Below are 20,578 nucleotides of genomic sequence, written 5' to 3' on the forward strand. Positions count from 1 at the left end.
AGATTAGCTAAGCTGCTTAAGGGAACAGGAGGCCAGCAGCCTGGGTTGGCTCAGAGCTGGGGGGAGGGGGCGGGGGGGCAGGGGCATCTGCCAGGGGGGCGGGGAAGGGCCCTTACACAGTGGGGCTGCGGGGGCGAGATCACCCTGCGGTGTCCAGGCATCCCCCATGCGGTGGGTTCACCGAAGGAATCACTCTCCAGGAGCCTGATAAGCAAGGGGCCAGCTGGGAGCCAGGACTCCTGGGTTCTTTCCCTGCTCTGGGAGGGGAGTGGGGTCGGGTGGTTAGAGCAGGGGGGCTGGGAGCCAGGACGCCTGGGTTCTCTCCCCGGCGCTGGGAAGTAAGTGGGGGCTAGCGCGCGGGGAGGTCAGTGACAGGGCACCTGCTTTCTATCCCCACACAGGACCTGTGAGCGCATTTATGGGGGAGCAGGGTACCCAGGACTCATCGCTTGCTTGCCAGCTGCATGCCCATGGAGTGCCAGCCTGGCCGGATCCAGCTCCGGGAGCGGGTGCCATGCCAGGCTGAACCACGGTCTCCGAAGGGTTAATGCTGGCTCCCAGCCCCCCTACTCTAACCCCTAGACCCCCACTCAGACTCAATTTCCTTCTGTGTTTTGCATTGCTACCCCATGGAAAGGGGGGGGGAAGGGTTACACCTGTTTCGGGGCAGGTGTGGCTGTCACCTTGGGGTCTGGGCCACGGCTCATTCAGGGAGGGCTTGTGAGCCCCCCCCCGGTCAAGGCAGCCTGCAGCCAGCCCGTGGGCTAACTCCGACAACTCAGCACTCCGCTCCGGCCCGCAGCGGCAGCCCCGGGGAGCCGTGAGGGGGCCCCACGCACAACCATGGCCGCCCTCCCAGCCTGTCACATGCCGAGTACAGGGACACCCCCCCCTCCAATTCTGCCCCCTCCTCTGTCCAGGACTCCTGGGTTCTGCACAGGCGGGAACCAGCTGCAGCCCTTCCCCGGTGCTGGTACCTGAGCGCCCTGGCAGGGGATTAGAGGAATTATCTCCGGCAGACACTTCCCCGACCGGGCAGCATGCGCTGCCATTTAGCACCGGGTGCCGCATGGCGCCCCCAGCATGGCGCCCCCTAGAGGGGACAGACCCCCATCCCCCGGAGCCAGCCAGTCCCTGCCCTGGGGCCGGATGCGAGCCGGCGCCCCCTAGAGGGGAAAGGGCCCAAGGCAAGACACTTGCTGGCTGTGCCACCCCCCCTCTGTCCAGCAGCAGCGGGTGCCCCCCGCCCCCAATTGCTGGACAAGAGCCGGCGCCCCAGGGCGTTCGGCCTGCCTGCGGCTGCGCCCTTTGCCCCCGGCCAGCTCCCCGGAGGGCCAGAGGCGCCGGCAGTGAAGGGAAGGCTGCTGGAATGGGAGAGCAACATTTTAATTCATCAAGGAGCCTCCACCATAGAACTGGGATCGGCCCAGTGCCACCGGGACAACCCCGGTGCCCGCCCAGCTCAGGGAAGGTCCGAACACGCCCACTAATGCCGCACTGAACAGGAGACGCGCATCCTGCTTGGCAAAGGGCTGGGAGCCAGGACTCCTGGGTTCTCTCCCCAGCACTGGGAGGGGAGTAGGGGCTAGCGGTTAGAGTAGGGGGGTGCTGGGACCCAGGACTCCTGGGCTCTGTCCCCACCGCTGGGGTGTGGTCTAGGGGGGCTAAAGCGGGGAGGGGGTCTGGTAGCAAGGACTCTGGGGTACTATTCCTATGGCTGGATGGGGATTGGGGTCTAGAGCAGAGGAGGATGCAAGTCAGGAAGCCTCACTCCTGACCTCCTGCTCTAACCCACTAGATCCCCTCTCAGAGGCAGAACCCAGGAGTCCTGGCTCCCAGCCCGCACATCCCTGCTCTATTCACTAGACCTCACTCCCCTCCCAGACCGAGCGAGCCCCCCCAGCTAGTCCCCTGGGTGGGGAAGGGGTGCACCAGCCTGCAGGGAATTGTGGGATTCGGGCTCACCCGGAGGGCCAGGCCATCTGATCTGTGAAGGGGGTGGGAGGGTGGGGCTGAGCCGGGGGCAGCCCCGGTGTCTTGGGCTGGATGCTGCGCAGGCTGCGGGGCCGTGGTTTGCCTGGTAGAGAGGCGCGGCGGGGGCCAGCCGCGGGGGGGCGGGGGGCTCAGCCGGCCCGGGCCGAAAAGAAGGGCAGGCCACGGATGAAGCCGTCCAGCTTGGCGCGGAAGAGCTCGCTCTGGATGGGTTCGCTCATGCTGCACAGCGGGTTCTTCACCACGAACTCCACGTAGATCTGCGGGGGGGGGGGGGGGGGAGAGTGAGCATGTGGGGCGGGAAGAGAACCCAGGAGTCCTGGTTCCAGCTCTAACCCACCAACCCCTAATCCTCTCCCAGAGCTGGGGAGAGAACCCAGGAATCCTGGCTCCCAGCCCCCACTGCTCTAACCCACCAGCCCCCACTCCCCTCCCAGAGCTGGGGAGAGAACCCAGGAATCCTGGCTCCCAGCCCCCCTGCTCTAACCCACCAGCCCCCACTCCGCTCCCAGAGCTGGGGAGAGAACCCAGGAGTCCTGGCTCCCAGCCCCCCTGCTCTAACCACCAGCCCCCACTCCCCTCCCAGAGCTGGGGAGAGAACCCAGGAGTCCTGGCTCCCAGCCCCCCTGCTCTAACCACCAGCCCCCACTCCCCTCCCAGAGCTGGGGAGAGAACCCAGGAGTCCTGGCTCCCAGCCCCCCTGCTCTAACCCACCAGCCTCCACTCCGCTCCCAGAGCTGGGGAGAGAACCCAGGAGTCCTGGCTCCGAGTCCGCCCTCCTCTAACCCATCAGCCCCCACTCCCCTCCCGGAGCTGGGGAGAGAACCCAGGAGTCCTGGCTCCCAGCCCCCCACTCCCTGTGCAGGGCCTAGGTGCCGTGGGGCCGGGCCCAGGCTCACGTTGCTGTAGATCTGGTGGAGCACGTCTCGGATGTTGCCCACGCCCAGGTCCGTGTTCATGACGACCTTCAGCCCGCTGGGGGTCTCGTAGTAATGCAGCTTGTACTTGCTGGTCTGAAAGGCCAGGAACCCGTCCTTCCTGCGCCCGCGTGGCTAAGGAGTGTGATGGGGCCTGGCCCCCCCAGAGAGACACCCCCCAAAACTCCCCACCCCCAGCTCGGTCCACAGGCTGATAATGTGGACCGGGAACCTCCCCCACTCCACACAGCCCATCACATGGGCAGAGCCCCCCCAGTCTCTACACAGCCCCCAGCAGGGGCCCCTGCCCATCCCATGGATTGAGAGCACCCCCCAGCCCCTACACAGTCCCCTGCTGGGCCCCCCAGCCCATCCCATGGCTACGGACCCCCCTCTGGCCCTGCACAGCCCCTGCCCCCCAGTGGAGCCCCACGGCGGAAGGATACATGTCGACGGGGCTCATCTTGCCCACGAAGGAGCGCATGGAGAAGAGCATGCCGTACATGAGTTTGAACTCCTGGGGGGGCAGCGAGAGAGAGAGGGCAGCGTGAGACTCCCCCCCGCCCCGCCACAGCGGAGCTGGGGTGGGTAGGAAGACGTGTACCCTCACCCCACCGGGGTGGCTGCCGCCATGGCTAACTAAGGGCCCCCGTGTCTCTCTTGGCGCCCCATGGGCTCAGCCCCCTGGGAAGCAAGGGCCTGGGCCCGGCTGGCTGAGGTGCGGGGGGGTCTCACCTCCTCCTTGGAGATGCCGGCCTGTTTCTTGCGATGCCACTCGCTGTAGTGCAGGCAGACCCCGTTGCGGTCGAAGAGATACAGGTTGTGCACCGTCATCTGTGGGGAGGGACGGGCAAGGGGGCAGGGCACGGGGGGGAGGGCAAACAAGGGGGCAGGGCACGGGGGGGGAGGGCAAACAAGGGGGCAGGGGGGAGAGACCTTAGTTACTGGCCTCATTCATTTCCTTCTGCTTTTCTCCCTCTCCCCTACCTAGGGTGCCCAGATGTCCCGATTTTTGCAGGGACAGTCCCGATTTTGGGGGCTTTGTCTTATACAGGCGCCTATTGCCCCCCCGTCCCGACGTTTTACACTTGCTGTCTGGTCACCCTACCCCTTCCCTGCAGCCCCCCACATTGAGCCCCACGTCCCTCCCAGCCCCACCCCACAACCCACCCCAGCCCTGGCCTTTTCACCCTGAACCAGCCCCAGCCCCCAAACCGCCCTCTGCCCCAGCCCCGCCCCAACCTTGCCCCCAAACCATCCCCAGCCCAGCGTTCTGCCCCTGCCCCCAAACTGCCCCCAGCACAGCCCCCAAACCGCCTCCAGCCCCAACCCCAACTTTGCCCTCAAACCACCCCAGCCCTGCCTCCCGGCCCAGCCCCCAAACCATCCCCCAGCCCCGACTTCTGCCCCAGCCCTGCCCCAACCTTGCCCCCAAACCACCCCCAGCCCTGTCTCCTGCCCCAGCCCCACCCCCAAACCCAGCCCTGCCCCCTAACCACCTCTGCCCCAGCCCCGCCCCCTAACCCAGCTCAGCCCGCCCCCTGCCCCAGCCCCCAAACCGCCACTGGCCCCAGCCCCGCCCCCTAACCACCCCCAGCCCTGCCCCCAAACCACCCCCCCAACCACCTCCAGCCCCGCCCCCAGTCCCCAAACCATCCCCAGCCCCGCCCCCAACCCAGCCCCGCTCCCAACCCCCAAACCGCCACCGGCCCCAGCCCCGCCCCCTAACCACCCCCAGCCCCGCCTCCTGCCCCAGCTCCGCCCCCAAACCACCCCCAGCCCCGCCCCCAAACCCAGCCCTGCCCCCTAACCACCCCCAGCCGCGCCTCCTGCCCCAGCCCTACCCCCAAACCACCCCCAGCCCCGCCCCCTAACCTCCCCCCCAAACCACCCCCAGCCCCGCCCCCTAACCTCCCCCCCAAACCACCTCCAGCCCTGCCCCCTAACCACCCCCAGCCCCGCCTCCTGCCCCAGCCCTGCCCCCTAACCACCTCCAGCTCAGCCCGCCCCCTGCCCCAGCCCCCAAACCACCGCCAGCCCCAGCCCCAGCCCCGCACCTTCCAGCCCCGCCCGCCCCCGCGGCTTTTTCCCCCGAGCCGGCCCCGCCCTCTCAGACCCCCCCGGCCCCGCACCTCGGCCCGGCCGCTCCGCCGCTGCTGGCCCCGCCCCCGCCGGAGGCTTCTTCCGCTTCCGCCCCGCCCGCCGGCCCCTTGCCCCGCACCAAGATGGCGGCGGCCGCCTCGCGCCCAGGTGCCCGGTGGGCGGGGGGCAAGGGAGGGGCGCGCGGGGATGGTGGCGGGGCGTCGGTTGGGGGGGTTGGGGCGGGGCGTCGGTTGGGGCGGGGCTGGCGCGCCGCGAGGCAGGGGGCGGGGCTGGCGCGCCGGGGGCGGGGCTGGAAGAGCAGTTGAGGGGGGTGAGGTTGGGCAGCCCCGTGGGGGGAGGGGGGATCTGGGGAGGGTTTTTCCCCGAGGGGGAGAAATAGAAGCCCTGTGGGGAGCCCTGTGGGGCTGGGCTGGCGGGTGACCCCTGTGGGGGTGGGGGGTGACCCCTGTGGGCTGGGCTGGGGAGTGACCCCTGTGGGCTGGGGGTGACCCTTGTGGGGGTGGAGGGGGGGCTGGGTTGGGGAGTGACCCCTGTGGGCTGGGGGGTGACCCCTGTGGGGGTGGAGGGGGGGCTGGGTTGGGGAGTGACCCCTGTGGGCTGGGGGGTGACCCCTGTGGGGGTGGAGGTGGGGCTGGGCTGGGGGGTGACCCCTGTGGGGGTGGAGGGGGGGCTGGGTTGGGGAGTGACCCCTGTGGGCTGGGGGGTGACCCCTGTGGGGGTGGAGGGGGGGCTGGGTTGGGGAGTGACCCCTGTGGGGTTGGGGGGTGACCCCTGTGGGGGTGGAGGGGGGGCTGGGTTGGGGAGTGACCCCTGTGGGCTGGGGGGTGACCCCTGTGGGGGTGGAGGTGGGGCTGGGCTGGGGGGTGACCCCTGTGGGAGTGGAGGGGGGGGCTGGGTTGGGGGGTGACCCCTGTGGGTTGGGGGGTGACCCCTGTGGGGGTGGAGGGGGGGCTGGGCTGGGGAGTGACCCCTGTGGGGTTGGGGGGTGACCCCTGTGGGGGTGGAGGGGGGGCTGGGTTGGGGAGTGACCCCTGTGGGCTGGGGGGTGACCCCTGTGGGGGTGGAGGTGGGGCTGGGCTGGGGGGTGACCCCTGTGGGAGTGGAGGGGGGGGCTGGGTTGGGGGGTGACCCCTGTGGGTTGGGGGGTGACCCCTGTGGGGGTGGAGGGGGGGCTGGGCTGGGGAGTGACCCCTGTGGGGTTGGGGGGTGACCCCTGTGGGGGTGGAGGGGGGGCTGGGCTGGGGAGTGACCCCTGTGGGGTTGGGGGGTGACCCCTGTGGGGGTGGAGGTGGGGCTGGGCTGGGGAGTGACCCCTGTGGGGCTGGGGGGTGACCCCTGTGGGGGTGGAGGTGGGCCTGGGTTGGGGGGTGACCCCTGTGGGGGTGGAGGGGGGGCTGGGCTGGGGGTGACCCCTTTGGGAGGAGGGGATAAGGGAAACCTGGGGGGATGGGGGAGACCCTGGTGGTGCTGGGGGGCCCCCACTGACTGCTCTGTGCCCCCACCTCCCTACAGGGTCCGTGCGGAGCCAGAGCCTGGAGCGCCCCCCGGCGGCAGCTGCCCTGGCGTGAGGGGCCCAGCACCTTCCCCCCACCTCGGGCAGGTGAGAGCCACTGGGCTGCCCCATAGCAGGGTCCCCCCTTCCCTGGGGATTGCCCCACTGCTTGACACCCCCCGGGGGGGCTGGAGCAGTCTCTACACCAGCTCCTGCCCTCTGGCTGGGCCTGAGCCACAGGGCCAAGGGAGCCTGGGGTGTGGGGGTGACCTGCAGCTGCCCAGGGTGATAAAACATTGGGGGGTCCAATATGGTCAGGACTCCTGGGTTCTCTCCCCAGCTCTGGGTGGGGGTGGGGGCTAGCGGTTAGAGAAGAGGGGGCTGGGAGCCAGGACTCCTGGCTTCTATCCTGGCTCTGTGTGTGTGTGTGTCAGAGCCCCTCTACTGCTCTGAGCTCGGGGGATTCCTGTCCGTGTATGGGTCTATGGCTGTCTGTGTGTGTCAAAGCTTCTCTACCGCTCTCAGCTGGGGGGATTCCTCGCAGTGAATATGTGTGTGTGTGGCTATATTGTGTGTGTGTGTCAGAGCCCCTCTACTGCTCACAACCAAAGGGGAATCCCCAGGCGACAAGCCGGCAGTTCCCAGTCCTTTTGGCTGTGCTCTTCCCCAGCGAGGGCGCGGCCGCCCCATGGCGGAGAAGGGCCCCTGCCCTGGGCTGGACGCCTCCCTGCGCAGCGAGGACCTGCTCAGCGACATGGAGCCGCTGCCCCTCTCGGCCCCGGCCACTCCAGCCCAGCCCTTCGGCTCCGAGGTGACGGCCCAGCTCTACGCCTCCCTGCACCGCAGCCGTCAGGCCGAGCTGGACGCCTGCTCCCAGCTGCAGCCGCCCGACCTGGAGGCCCTGGCCGAGGAGCTGAGCCGCACGCTCTCAGCCGGGGTGGAGGCTAGCGCCCGCAGGAAGGTGAGGAGGAGGGATGTGGGGCGGGGTGGCGGGGCCGGCCGTGGGGCCGGGCGGCGTTGACGGCGGTGTCTGGCTCCTCCAGCAGGGCGGGGAGTCGCGGCATGTGGCCGAGATGGAGACCGTGAGGTCGCGCCTGCGGACCATGCTGCAGGATTCCCGCGAGCTGCCCCCTGGTGAGTGGGGTGGGGGGCACTCTCCCCTGGCAGTCAGGGCTGGAGTCAGAACAGCTGCCCCGCCCCAGAGGAGCAGCGAGGGGTCCCCGTGTCACCAGCCGTCCCGCCCCAGAGGTGGCCGCATCTCGGCGCCGGGCGAGGGGTCCCCGGGTCACCGGCCGCCCCGCCCCAGAGGTGGCTGCATCTCGGTGCCGGGCGAGGGGTCCCCGTGTCACCAGCCGCCCCGCCCCAGAGGTGGCCGCATCTCGGCGCCGGGCGAGGGGTCCCCGTGTCACCGGCCATCCCGCCCCAGAGGTGGCCGCATCTCGGCGCCGGGCGAGGGGTCCCCGGGTCACCGGCCGCCCCGCCCCAGAGGTGGCTGCATCTCGGCGCCGGGCGAGGGGTCTCTGCACGTGCAGTAGGTTAGGGGTGGCTTATGGTTACAAGACTCACTAGGTTACCTTGGGCCATCACAGGTTCCCTTTCATTCCCCTTCCGCTCCACAGCCTGGGGGGTTCTCCCCAAGAATCCCTTGTGCCCTCTCCAGCCCCCCACTCTTTTTCTCTCCGCTTGCAAAGTGCGGCAGGGCCTGCAGGGGGCCGCTGGGCCTGCTACCTGTGTGTGACAGGGAACAGTGCTGCCCTGTCTGGGTCCTTGGCTAGGCCACCAGCCCCCACTCCCCTCCCAGCATCAGGGAGAGAACCCAGGAGTCCTGGCTCCCAGCTCCCCCCTGCTCTAACCCACCAGCCCCCACCCCCCTCCCAGAGCCCATCCTGGAGAGAGGGTGTCACTGAGCAGAGGGCCCCTTTCTCCAGCAGGGGGCGCCCTCGGCCTGGGGACGGTGGAGCGGAAGGATGATGACGACTCCTTTGAGAGTGACAGCACCACCGCCCTCCTCGCGTGAGTGCCGTGCCGGGGCAGGTTAAAGTCAGGCCGTGATTGAGCCGCCCCGCCCCAGAGGTGGCCGCATCTCGGCGCCGGGCGAGGAGTCCCTGGGTCACCAGTCGCCCCGCCCCAGAGGTGGCCGCATCTCTGCTCCGGGCGCGGGGTCCTGTATAAGCAGCCGCCCTGGAGGGAGCTGAGGAGGGGGCGGTGGGTGCCGAGCTGTGCCGGCATCTCTGGGAGCCCCCCAACCCCTTTGCCCTGTTTCAGCGCCAGGCCCCTGCAGGAGCTGTCCCCGCCCGGCTCGGCGTGTGGCCTGGAGGAGCTGTTTCCCCGCTACGCCAGCCTGCGCCTTGGCACACCCCGGGAGCCCGTGCCCACCACGGAGCCCCTGCTGCTGAAGGAGGCGCTGGCCAAGGAACGGGCCCGCAGGAAGGTGAGGGGCCGGGGGCCGGGCCGGTCTCCCAGGATCCTTTGCGCCCAGCTCCCACGGTGAATGTATTTCCGGGGAGCGGTGTACCCAGTCTGTGTGTGTACCAGTGGTGTGCACACATGGAGGGCAGGGTGTGTGTTGATGTGTACCTGGGGGAGGGTGTGCCCTGTGCGTGCTGACCTGGTGGGTGTGAAGGGGTGTACACCTGGGGAGGGACGTGCCCAGAGCGTGTGTATGGGTGTGTAAACGCGTGCCGGAGGGCTTGTGGGTGTGTACCCGGGGTGGTAGTGGGTGTTTACCCGTACCGGGGCTGGTTGGGCGGGTGTACCTGTGAGGGGTGTATCCGGGGTGCTGTGTGTGTTTACGCGTGCTGGGTCTACCCAGGCTGTGTGTGTTTGTGTGTGTGTACTTGGAGCGGCGTGGGGCTGGCTAAGGAGATGGGGTGGGATGCTGGGCTACATGGGCACATTGGTCTGATCTGGGGTGGGGCTAGGGTGAGAGGGACCCCCAGCTGGACGGGCCCATTGCTCTGCCCGTGGGGGGCTCAGGATCAGGACTCCTGGGTTCTCCCCCCAGCTCTGGGAGGGGAGTGTGGGGGCTAGTGGTTAGAGCAGGGCGGGGTGAGAGGGTGGCTTGGAGCCAGGACTCCTGGGTTCTCTCCCCAGCTCTGGGAGGGGAGTGGGGGCTAGTGGTTAGAGTGGGGCCGGGGCAGTGGCAAGCTGGGAACCAGGACTCCTGGGTTCTCTCTCAGATCCTCCAGGGGTCCGTGGCTTTTCCATGTGTTTCTTTGCTACTCTATGAATCCAGACGGGATGGATTTAAAGATCTCCTCGTTAATTTTACAAGCTGTGATTAGATCTCAGGAGTCCTGGCTCTCACCCTTCCCCCCATGGGGGCGGGGAGAGAGAGGTGCTTTGTGGCCCTCGCTACCCTGAAGTGCTGTCTCTGGGGAATGCTCGGCTGCATTTTGGCGCGTGTCACATGCCCCATACTGCTAGTGGCTTGGGGGATTCCCCGGGCGCTGGTGGGTTTGGTGCGGTGGGTCTCGGCTGAGCCGACAGGCTCTGGCTGAACCTGTGGCATGGCCCGCAGGGAGCTGGGGGGCGATCCCCCCCCGATACTGACCCCTACTTCCCTTGCAGCACTGTGAGCGGCACGTGCAGGGCCTGCAGAGCCGAGCCCTGGACCTGCAGCAGCAGCTGGCCGCAGCCATCTCCGCTGACATGAAGAAGGACAGTATGATCGAGCAGCTGGACAAGGTGAGCAGGGGCTGAGGGTCGGGAGTGAGGGGCACCAGCCGGGCTGGCGGGGGGCAGCGGGTCGGGAGTGAGGGGCACCGGCAGGGCCGCCCCCAATGGCGCACTCCTTTGCCCTCTCCCTGGCAGACGCTGGCCAAGGTGGTGGAGGGCTGGAACCGGCAGGAGGCGGAGCGGACGGAGCTGCTGCGGGGGCTGCAGGGGGAGAAGGAGGCGGCGCAACGGGCGCTGAGCGAGCAGCGGGAGGTGAGTGGCGGGCGGTGCTGGGGAGCGGTGGGGGCCGAGCTGCCCGCCCGGTGCCACCCTGAGCCCCGGTGCGTCTCCCCCGCAGAGGGTGTCGCAGCTGGAGGCGCGGCTGGAGCAGGCGCTGGAGGACCTGAGCCGGGAGCAGCAGGCGGCGAGCCAGCAACGCGAGGAGGCAGCAGCGCTGGTAAGGGTCCCCTGCCCGAGCTGGAGCCCCGCGGCCGGGGGCGCGGAAAGGGGCCCCTAGAGCCGGGCGCCGGAGCCCCCGGGGACCGCAGCTCCCGGCATGCCCTGCTGCCCCTAGAGCCGGGCGCCGGAGCCCCCGGGGACCGCAGCTCCCGGCATGCCCTGCTGCCCCTAGAGCCGGGCGCCGGAGCCCCCGGGGACCGCAGCTCCCGGCATGCCCTGCTCCCCCTAGAGCCGGGCGCCGGAGCCCCCGGGGACCGCAGCTCCCGGCATGCCTTGCTGCCCCTAGAGCTGGGCGCTGGAGCATGCTGAGCCAGGAGGCCCCTCTCACCCTTGCGTCCCCCCCACCCCGCAGGAGGAGGAGAAGGCGGGGCTGCTGCGGAGCCTGGAGGCGGAGCACCAGCGGGGGCGGGGGCTGCAGGCGGAGTGGGAGCAGGGGCAGCACCAGCTGGAGGCGCTGCGGGCCACGCTGGAGGAGCAGCAGGCGGGCTGGGCGCAGCGGGAGCGCCAGCTGGAGCAGCGGTGCCAGGCCCTGCGGGACGAGAGCGCCGGGCAGCTGGAGCGAGAGAAGGTGAGACCCCCCCCCCCCCCCGGGAACTGGGAGCCGTGCCCTCTGCCCCCCTCCGCTCTGCCCCTGCCTGCTGGGTGCCCTGCCGCTCTGCCCACCCGCTCCCGGCGCCCTCTGTCCTCGCCCGGCGCCCCTTCTCCTCTGCCCCCCTGCTGCCCAGGGAACTCCCCTGATGCCCCTCACCGGGCCCTCCCTCTGTGCCCCCTGCCCTGGGTGACCCCTTCTTCTAGATGCCCGATTCCGTTGCCGCGACCCCCCACCCGTGCCCTCTGGCTCCTCCGTCCTGCCCTCCACACATCTGGGGTCCAGCTCTTCCTCCACCCCACCACTCCCTCAGCCCCCTCTGGGGGAGTGGGGGCTGGGGGGTTAGAGCAGGGGGCGCTGGGATCTGGGTGTCACGGAGTCCCTGGGCGATGCTCTGGAACTGCTCCCCATGAAGCCAGGCAGGACTCTGGGGCAGTCGCCTTTCTGTGAGCAGCCTGTCTGCAGGACACACAGCTCACACAGCTTCCACCTTCCTGGGTCTGACCTCGGAGCATTCGGCATCCTCTGCCCCTCTGTGCGCTTCCCACCGCGAGTCCGCCCAGGCGGGCTCCTGGGGAAGCCAGAGGGTCCTGCCCCCCAACTTCGCAGTCAGACGTGACTCTCAGCCAGCCAGTAAAACAGAGGTTTATTAGACGACAGGAACATGGTCTAACACAGAGCTTGTAGGTGCAGAGAACGGGACCCCTCAGCTGGGTCCATTCTGGGGGGCAATGAGCCAGACAACCACGTCTGCCCTTCACTCCATGTCCCATGGTCCAGGGGGTTGGACTAGATGACCTTCTGGGGTCCCTTCCAACCCTGATATGCTATGATTCCCGGCCAGCCCCAAACTGAAACTCCCTCCAGCCCCTCCTCCTCTGGGCTTTGTTCCTTTCCCGGGCCAGGTGGGCATCTGATTCCTTTGTTTTCCAACCCTTCAGCTCTCACCTTGCAGGGGGGATGGGCCCAGGCCACCAGTGGCCAGGAAACAGGGTGTCGGCCATTCTCTGTGTCCAGACCCCTGCACACACCTGCCCTGTAGGGCTCTGCAATGATCATACACCCTTACCCCACCACCTAGATACTTAAGAACTGCCTAGGGGAAACTGAGGCACCCCACAATATTCAGAGGAAACATTAAGAACAGTCCCACTTCTTCACACTGGGACTCCTGGATTCTCTCCCCTGGCTCTGGGAGGGGAGTGGGGGCTGGTGGGTTAGAGTCGGGGGGGCTGGGAGCCAGGACTCCTGGGTTCTCTCCCTGCTGGAGCCGGGCCGCCCGGGGCAGTGGTTACGGGGGGCTGGGGGCCAGGACTCCTGGGTTCGCTCCCTGCTGGAGCCGGGCCGCCCGGGGCAGTGGTTACAGGGGGGCTGGGAGCCAGGACTCCTGGGTTCGCTGCCTGCTGGAGCGGGCAGCATGGGGCAGTGGTTACGGGGGGCTGGGGGCCAGGACTCCTGGGTTCGCTCCCTGCTGGAGCCGGGCCGCCCGGGGCAGTGGTTACAGGGGGGCTGGGGGCCAGGACTCCTGGGTTCGCTGCCTGCTGGAGCGGGCAGCGCGGGGCAGTGGTTACAGGGGGGCTGGGAGCCAGGACTCCTGGGTTCGCTGCCTGCTGGAGCGGGCAGCGCGGGGCAGTGGTTACGGGGGGCTGGGGGCCAGGACTCCTGGGTTCTCTTCCTGCTGGAGCGGGCAGCGCGGGGCAGTGGTTACGGGGGGCTGGGGGCCAGGACTCCTGGGTTCTCTCCCTGCTGGAGCGGGCAGCGCGGGGCAGTGGTTACGGGGGGTTGGGGGCCAGGACTCCTGGGTTCTCTCCCTGCTGGAGCGGGCAGCGCGGGGCAGTGGTTACGGGGGTGTCCCGTTGCCAGGCGGCCGTGCAGCGGGAGGCCCAGCGCGCTGCAGACGCCCAGCTGGTCCTGGCCTCAGCGCAGGCCGACTCCCAGCGCCTGGAGAGCGAGCTGGAGGTGATGCGGAGCGAGCGGGACGGGCTGCAGATGGAGATCAGCCTGGTGAAGGTACTGGGGACCTGTCCCCTCTAGGGGTCGCCCGCTCCCCTCGGCCCCAAGGTGGGCACTGGCTGGCTCAGGGGGGCGGGGAATGGGGCAGGGGCCTGTCCCCTCTAGGGGGCGCCGGCTCCCCTCTGGCCCCAAGGTGGGCACTGGCTGGCTCAGGGGGCAGGGAATGGGGCAGGGGCCTGTCCCCTCTAGGGGGCGCCGGCTCCCCTCCAGCCCCAGGGCGGGGACTGGCTGGCTCAGGGGGGCGGGGAATGGGGCAGGGGTCTGTCCCCTCTAGGAGGCGCCGGCTCCCCTCTGGCCCCAAGGTGGGCACTGGCTGGCTCAGGGGGGTGGGGAATGGGGCAGGGGCCTGTCCCCTCTAGGGGGCGCCGGCTCCCCTCGGCCCCAAGGTGGGCACTGGCTGGCTCAGGGGGCAGGGAATGGGGCAGGGCCCTGTCCCCTCTAGGGGGCGCCGGCTCCCCTCGGCCCCAGGGCGGGCACTGGCTGGCTCGGGGGGCTCCCTGCTGCCAGCCCCCCTGTGCCCCCAGGCGCGGTGCGAGGCCCAGAAGGCGAAGCTGGAGGCGGAGCTGAAGGTGGCCCTGGAGCAGCAGGTGACGGAGCGGCTGGCGCGGGTGCATGAAGACAGCCTGCGCCAGACAGGCGCCATGCGGGAGCAGCACAGGTACCCGCCCAATTCCTTGCCCCACGGCCGTCCCCCCTTGGTCCCAGCTCCCCTCTGGGTGGGGGGGGCCGTGCCCGCTGCTAAGCCCGGCTCCTCCTCCCCCCGCAGGAAGCAGCTCCTGGAGCTCAGCGGGCACCACGAGCGGGAGCTGGGCAGTCAGCTGGCACAGTTCCGGGCCGAGCTGGCCGAGCGCGAGGAGCGTCAGCGGCGCCTGGTCGAGGACTACGAGCTGAGGTACCGGGTGGGCACGGGGCGGCTGGTGACCCAGGGACCCCTCGCCCGGCCCAGAGATGCGGCCACCTCTGGGGCGGGGCGGTGGGCGACCCGGGGACCCCTCGCCCGGTGCCGAGATGCGGCCACCTCTGGGGCGGGGCGACGGGCGACCCGGGGACCCCTCGCCCGGTGCCGAGATGCGGCCACCTCTGGGGCGGGGCGACGGGCGACCCGGGGACCCCTCGCCCGGTGCCGAGATGCGGCCACCTCTGGGGCGGGGCGGCTGCTTACCCAGGCCAGGCTGGGCCCATGGGGTGCCCTGCAGTAGAGCCCCGACGGCCCCATTCTCTGCAGGCTGGCCCGGCAAGAGGAGGCGGCGCGGGAGCTGCAGGCCGGGAAGTGGCGGCTGGAAGCCCAGCGAGCTGACATGGTGGCCCGGCTCCAGGCCATGATGCAGTCGCACTGGAACGAGGCCCTGCGCGTGCTGACCGGAGATCCCTCCTCGCAGTCCCCCGCCAAGGGCCCCCGCCAGGTGAGTGCCGGGGGACCCAGGAGTCCTCCTCTGCTCTAACTACCAGCCCACACTCCCCTCCCAGAGCCAGGGAGAGAACCCAGGAGTCCTGGCTCCCCGCCCCCCCTGCTCTAACCACTAGCCCCCACCCCACTCCCAGATTCAGGGAGAGAACCCAGGAGTCCTGACTTTCAGCCTGCCCTGCTCTGACCCATCAGCCCCCACTCCCCTCCCAGAGCCAGGGAGAGAACCCAGGAGTCCTGCTCTGATCCCCAACCCTCAGCCTGTGGCCCTCTGGCTGGTCTCTAACCCCCCCCATCTCTTTGCCCCCCCCCAACAGCCTCCTGTCTCCGATGCCGCCTCCCTGTCGGAGCCGGAGCGCCTGGGCCAGCCCCCCAGCCCCGCCCTGCCCGGGAAGCTGGAGGGCTGGCAGGGGGACCCCTGCGGCAGTGCCGGGGACGGCGAAGCGGGGGGCTGGGCCTTCGCCCAAGCTGTGCCCCTGCAGCCCGTCTCCCAGCGCAGCTCCCTGCCGGCGGCGCGGGGCCCCGAGCGCTTCCTGCCCCTGGCGCCCAGCGGGTGCGTCTCCGCCGAGCTGGCACAGCTCCTGAACCAGAGCCTCCGGAGCCAGCCAGGCTTCCAGCCACTGGAGCCACAGCTCGACGACTCCGCCGGGCCAGGTACGGAGCCGGGGGGCGCCCCCCAGCCCGCCGCCAGCTCCTGGGAAGCAGCACCGGCGTCCCAGCCGGGCCGGGGGGGCTGGGAGCGGCTCACCTTGGCCTCCCTCGCCCGGCCGCTGGCTGAGATGCAGCTGGCTCTGGGGTGGAGCGCTGGGCTGTTGGTACAGGGATCCCCTGCCCAGCATGAGAGGGGTCCTCCCACCCTGCGCCACAGCGCCCCCTAGTGCCACCGTGGGGCCATCCCTGCCTGCCAGGGGAGAGCACCCCTGCTGAGCCCCCTGCCCCACAGCGCCCCCTAGCGCCACCCTGGGGCCTTGGGACTGGCATCTGAGGTTGGGTGGGCACTGGGTTGTGCTGCTGTGACCCCTTCTTCCTGCCCAGGGCTAAGCTTGCACCCCCCTCACCTGGCGGAGCACCCCTACCTTGAGGACGAGGGGGGGCCCAGCGATGGCGAGACCCCCCCGAACAGCAGCCTGGAGAGCGGGGGGCAGGTGCCCCCCGGCCAGCTGCACCCGGAGCTGCAGTACTATATGGCACTGGTAGGAGGCTGGCCTTGTGGGGTTCTGGCCAGGGAGGGGTGGGCAGAGCCGAGGGGTGGGGCTGGCTGGGTGTGTGGGTCAGGTGGGAGTACCCAGCTGCTCACTTCTTCCCTCACCCCCATCTTTCTCTCAGCTGCTGGAGCAGATGCCGAGTGACCCACACAGTCAGGAGAGGCCGGGGGGTAAGAGCCCCCCCCGCCCCACAGGCCAGGCCCAGCCCCAAGGCCAGCCAGGTAAGGGTGAGGGAGGGAGGGGGTGGGACATGCTGCTCGTCTAGGGCTGGGGGGGAGTGGAGATCCTGGCTCAGCCTGCCCCACGTGGGAGCCTGCCCCCCAGCAGCCCCAGGCCTGCCCCACCCAGTTCCTGCCCCATGCAGGTCCCGCCCCTCCAGCGGCTCGGGTCCCGTCCCACGAGGGTCCAGCAGCCCAGGGCCGGCCCGGGTCCTGCCCCCCGTGGGTCCTGCCCCCTGTCCCAGCAGCCCAGGGCCTGCCCCACGCAGAGGCATGGCTCAGCCCCCATGTGACCCCCCCGCCCCCATCTCCTCTGCCTGCAGGCTTGGCCCGGGAGGACCATCCCTCTCTGTGGGAGACACTCCGGCCCCACGGCCCCCAGCGCGCCCCCCCCACCGCCGCCGTGCAGAAGACCAAGGTGCCGCTCGCCAAAGCCAGCTACGGGCAGCGGAACCTGGAGCCGCCGAGCCCCCCGCAGCGCCCAGCTGGTGAGCCCCCTGCCCCGATCCTCCCCCATGGTGCCCAGCTGGGGAGTCCTCCCTCCCCAAGGCAGTCTGCCCCACAGCGTCCCCCGGCGCCACCCTGGAGCCAGCCCTGCCTGCCTGGGGAGAGCGCCCCCTGCTGAGCCCACTGCCCCACAGCGTCCCTTAGCGCTGCCCTGGAGCCAGCCCTGCCTGCCCGGGGAGAGCGCCCCCTTCTGAACCCCCTGTCCCACAGCGCCCCCTGGCACGGCCCTGGGGCCAGCCCTGCCTATCGGGGAGAGTGCCCCCTGCTGATCCCCCTGCCCCACAGTGCCCCCTAGCCCTGCCCTGGGGCCAGCCCTGCCTGCCTGGGGAGAGCGCCCCCTGCTGATCCCCCTGCCCCACAGTGCCCCCTAGCTTTGCCCTGGGGCCAGCCCTGCCTGCCCAGGGAGAGTGCCCCCTGCTGAGCCCCCTTCCCCACAGTGCCCCCTAGCCCTGCCCTGGGGCCAGCCCTGCCTATCGGGGAGAGCGCCCCCTGCTGATCCCCCTGCCCCACAGCGCCCCCTAGCCCTGCCCTGGGGCCAGCCCTGCCTATCGGGGAGACCGCCCCCTGCTGATCCCCCTGCCCCACAGCGTCCCCTAGCGCCGCCCTGGAGCCAGCCCTGCCTGCCCGGGGAGAGCGCCCCTTGCTCTAGACCCCCGCCGCGCCCCCTAGCCCCGCCCTGAGGCCAGCCCTGCCTGCCAGGGGAGAGCACCCCGCCCTGGCTCACCCCGTCTCTCTCGGCAGGGGGCGAGGGGGGCGTCCTGTCTCCCCGGCAGGTGGCCGAGGTCTCCCGCCTGCTGCGGCTGTACCAGGCCAAGGGCCGCGTGGCCCCCTCCTCCGAGGAGCTGTTCGCCTACCTGCGCTCCGGCGACAGCAGCGGGTAAGGCTGGCGCCGTGCCCGCCCCAGGGCTTCCGGGCTCCACCCTGCTCCGAGGGACCCATGGGGGTGGGACATACACCCCCAAGGGCGGCCAGAGGGAACTACAACTCCCAGCGTGCACCGGGAGGTGTAGTCGTTCACCCGCCCATTGACACGAGGATACAAACCTTGGGATATGGGTCCAGGTGTGGGAGGATCCCCCATCTACTCCCCTGTCAGCTGGGTTTAGGGCTTGGCTGGGGGAGGGCTGGGAGCCAGGACTCCTGGGTTCGATTCCTGGCTCTCGGAGAGGTGTGGGGTCTCGTGGTTAGAGCAGGGGCAGGGGCTGGGAGCCAGGACTCCTGGGTTCTCCTGGCCCAGAGTTCCATTCCTGTCTGTTGCTCCCAAGGCCCGACGTGAAGGGCGACGGGGGCCATGTGAACCCGGCTGCCCGCAGGAACCTTGACCCCAGGCTGCCTGAGGCCGGCAGGAGAGAGGTGAGTGCCGGGGGAGGTGGGGGGGGGTAGGGGGCAGGGTGCTGTCACTGTTGGATGCCATGGGGGGCTCTGGGGCTCTGTGGGTGCTGGGCACAGTGTCGGGGCTGTGAGACTGGGCTCTGTGGGTGATGGGCTCTGGGTGCCGTGGAGATTCCTATGGGGCAGGGTGCTGACGGGGACGGGCGCTGGGCACCCTGAGGAGTCGCGCCCTTTCCCCACCCCCTGGGGCTCTGCTGCCGAGGCCCCGTTCCCGGCCGCTCACTCTCCCCCCCTCTCCCGCAGGTGGGTCCCCACCGGCGCCCGTCCAGCGGCCGGCCCGGCCCCGAGAAGACGCACGGTCCCGGCAAGGGCGGGCGGAAGGCGGCCCAGCTTGGCCCCCGCGCCGGCAGGGGGGGTGGTGTGTGGAGATGAAGCAGGGTCCCCGTGGGCGTCCTGATGCCTTCACACCCTGCACCCCTGGGTAAAGCACCCCCTGGGCCCAGGGGTCTCCCCATTCTCACCCCCAGTTCACAGGTTATGTTGGTACCAGGCTGGCACATGGGGCAGCGGGGCGGGGCTGCCCCCCATCCGCACTGTGTTGCGTTGCTCTAAGTTATTGCCCCCCTGTTGGGGCGCAGTTGGTTATTTTTCTAAATAAAGAAGAGTTGGTTTTGCAGCACATCCGGTGCCGTGACTGAGGGGCCCTGCCCGCCAACCCTTCGCTGCCGCGCTGCCCTCTGGGCAGGGCAGCAGCATGGGCCCAACTACCCCGGCATTCCGCCTCCTTTCTGCCGCCTGGCTCAGACCACAGGCCCATCAAACCCAGGCCTCCTCCCTGCCACCCGGCTCAGACCGCGGGCCCATCTACCCTGGCATCCTGCCTTCTCCCTGTTGCTCCGCATCAGCCCCATGGGCCCAGCTACCCCAGCATCCCGCCTCCTCCCTGCCGCCTGGCTCAGACCACAGGCCCATCTACCCCGGCATCCTGCCTCCTCCCTGCTGCTCCACATCAGCTACATGGGGCCCATCTACCCTGGCATCCTGCCTCCTGCCTGCCACCCGGCTCAGACCACGGGCCCATCTATCCCAGCCTCCTGCCTCCTCCCTGCTGCCTGGCTCAGACCATGGGTCCATCCACCCCAGCATCCCGCCTCCTCCCTGCTGCCCGGCTCAGACCACGGGCCCATGTACCCTGGCCTCCTGCCTCCTCCGTGCTGCTCCGCATCGGCCCTAAGGACCCATCCACCCCAGCATCCCACCTCCTCCCTGCTGCCTGGCTCAGACCACGGGCCCATGTACCCTGGCCTCCCGCCTCCTCCGTGCTGCTCCGCATCGGCCCTAAGGACCCATCTACCCCAGCCTCCTGTCTCCTCCCTGCTGCCTGGCTCAGACCACGGGCCCATCTACCCCGGCATCCCGGCTCCTTCCTTCTGCCTGACTTAGACCATGGGTCCATCTACCCCGGCATCCCGCCTCCTCCCTGCCCAGGCCCGAGTAGCGGAGCCTGTGCAGCGAGCGGCAGAGCTGGCTTTGTCGGGGAGAGGGCGTCCCCCCACACCCAGCCCCTCCCCCAGGCTGGGCACTGCCATCTGCTGCCCCCGGGCAGCGCAGGGCGATCAGGCCGCCGTGATTAGCTCTAATCTGCTTTTGTGCGAACGCGGCTTACACAGCCCTGCGGGGCCCCCCTGGGGGCACGTCCACACAGGGAGAAAAGACCCGCAGCCGGCCCGGGTCAAGGGCTCCGTCTCCCGGGGCTCGGCCGGCGGGGCTAAAAAACTGTGGCGATTTTTCAGCCCCACGGCCTGGGTCAGGTGCAGGTTTCTGTTGTCCCGGTGCGGACGCCCGGGGCCGGACGCGGGGCCTTTGCAACCGCCCGACCCGTCCCCCAAGTCGCTCCCGGCGCAGACCTGGCCGAAATCCCGCCCCTCACATCGTCCCGGTTCACGCCTCTGGTCGGGGAAAACGCCGGCGTCTTTCCCGTGCGAGCGCGTCTTCAGCCCCCAGCTGCCGGGTCGCGTCGGCCCATTCGTCTGCTGAGCCGCCAACAACACCGATTTCAGGGTCCTGGCTTCCCGGAGACCCCCCCCCAGCCCCGGCCTGGAGCACCAATCCGCCGCCTTTGCTCCCGGATCCCCAGGTTATGGGGAGCCGGGTTAAAATGAATTGTTGCTCAGTCAACCGGATGGGCGACCCGGCTTCTTTTATTTCCCACTCCCGCCCGCTGCCAACTTTCTCAGGACTAAATGAGCTGGGGTGGGGGCGTCCACCCAGATAATGCCCGTGCCCACCCCCACCCCGGCGTTCCTTTGCCTTGTGCCGCTGGAGTGGCTGCCAGCAGTAGTAGCTTGTTATCCCCTTGGTGGAGGGGGATGGCTGGTGCCAGTCACTCCCCTTCTGCTCCCCGGGCTCCTCCACCAGGCTCTGCCCTCCTGTCCCCTCGGTTCTCAGTCCCGCTCCCCTGCCCCCCAGGCTGTGTTCCTCCTGCATCCCCTCTGCCCCACAGCCCCCCCCCCCGCTCACCTGGGCACCCTTGCCCAGTGGGAACCCGCGCCTGCCTCGCCTCACGGCCTGGTGTGGGGCTAGTGCCAGGGGCTCCTCCCTGGGGCTGCTCAGCCTGCACCCGGGGTCCTCCGAGCTCCCTCCCAGCCAGCTGGGGTCAACGTGCCCCCCCCCACTTTCCCTGTCAACG

At 69.9% G+C, this 20,578-nt stretch overlaps 2 protein-coding genes across 7 annotated transcripts; one reads left to right on the forward strand and one right to left on the reverse strand.

Annotated features, from left to right (window-relative positions):
• Positions 1-1,370: 1,370 nt before the first annotated feature.
• TRAPPC1 (trafficking protein particle complex subunit 1) lies at positions 1,371-5,175 on the reverse strand. The gene is made up of 5 exons (XM_084616136.1): positions 5,042-5,175; positions 3,645-3,743; positions 3,356-3,426; positions 2,892-3,030; positions 1,371-2,252 (listed from the first exon to the last, which is right to left on the reverse strand). The coding sequence occupies exons 2-5, from the start codon at positions 3,741-3,743 to the stop codon at positions 2,124-2,126; spliced, it is 438 nt and encodes a 145-aa protein (XP_084472262.1). The 5' UTR covers positions 5,042-5,175; the 3' UTR covers positions 1,371-2,123.
• On the forward strand, positions 5,025-18,568 carry CNTROB (centrobin, centriole duplication and spindle assembly protein). 6 transcript variants are annotated; one of them, XM_084616132.1, is made up of 21 exons: positions 5,025-5,159; positions 6,525-6,612; positions 7,128-7,465; positions 7,548-7,638; positions 8,433-8,517; positions 8,770-8,935; positions 10,075-10,191; positions 10,318-10,434; positions 10,520-10,618; positions 10,973-11,188; positions 13,073-13,219; positions 13,747-13,880; positions 13,989-14,114; positions 14,448-14,625; positions 14,945-15,281; positions 15,663-15,820; positions 15,954-16,053; positions 16,374-16,538; positions 17,299-17,434; positions 17,823-17,910; positions 18,193-18,568. In XM_084616132.1, exons 3-21 carry the CDS (start codon positions 7,193-7,195, stop codon positions 18,319-18,321), a joined length of 2,862 nt encoding a protein of 953 aa, XP_084472258.1. In that variant the 5' UTR covers positions 5,025-5,159; positions 6,525-6,612; positions 7,128-7,192; the 3' UTR covers positions 18,322-18,568. The 6 variants fall into 6 exon arrangements, with proteins under 6 accessions (XP_084472258.1, XP_084472256.1, XP_084472259.1 ...); XM_084616130.1 differs by having other exon boundaries at positions 7,175-7,465; XM_084616133.1 differs by having other exon boundaries at positions 7,175-7,465; positions 8,436-8,517.
• The last annotated feature ends 2,010 nt before the right edge of the window (positions 18,569-20,578 follow it).

Source organism: Lepidochelys olivacea, assembly GCF_965140295.1.
Source record: "Lepidochelys olivacea isolate rLepOli2 genome assembly, chromosome: 28".
Classification (NCBI taxonomy): Eukaryota; Metazoa; Chordata; order Testudines; family Cheloniidae; genus Lepidochelys; species Lepidochelys olivacea.

Coding starts and splice junctions, on each gene's coding strand:
- CNTROB (XM_084616132.1), top strand. CDS start 7,193: ATGGCGGAGAAGGGCCCCTGCCCTGGGCTGGACGCCTCCCTGCGCAGC. Junction 13,220..13,746: donor TGGAGATCAGCCTGGTGAAG/GTACTGGGGACC, acceptor CTGTGCCCCCAG/GCGCGGTGCGAGGCCCAGAA. Junction 16,539..17,298: donor CCCCCCGCAGCGCCCAGCTG/GTGAGCCCCCTG, acceptor CTCTCTCGGCAG/GGGGCGAGGGGGGCGTCCTG.
- TRAPPC1 (XM_084616136.1), bottom strand. CDS start 3,743: ATGACGGTGCACAACCTGTATCTCTTCGACCGCAACGGGGTCTGCCTG. Junction 3,427..3,644: donor CCGGCATCTCCAAGGAGGAG/GTGAGACCCCCC, acceptor CTGCCCCCCCAG/GAGTTCAAACTCATGTACGG. Junction 2,253..2,891: donor TCCACCAGATCTACAGCAAC/GTGAGCCTGGGC, acceptor CCCCCCCCGCAG/ATCTACGTGGAGTTCGTGGT.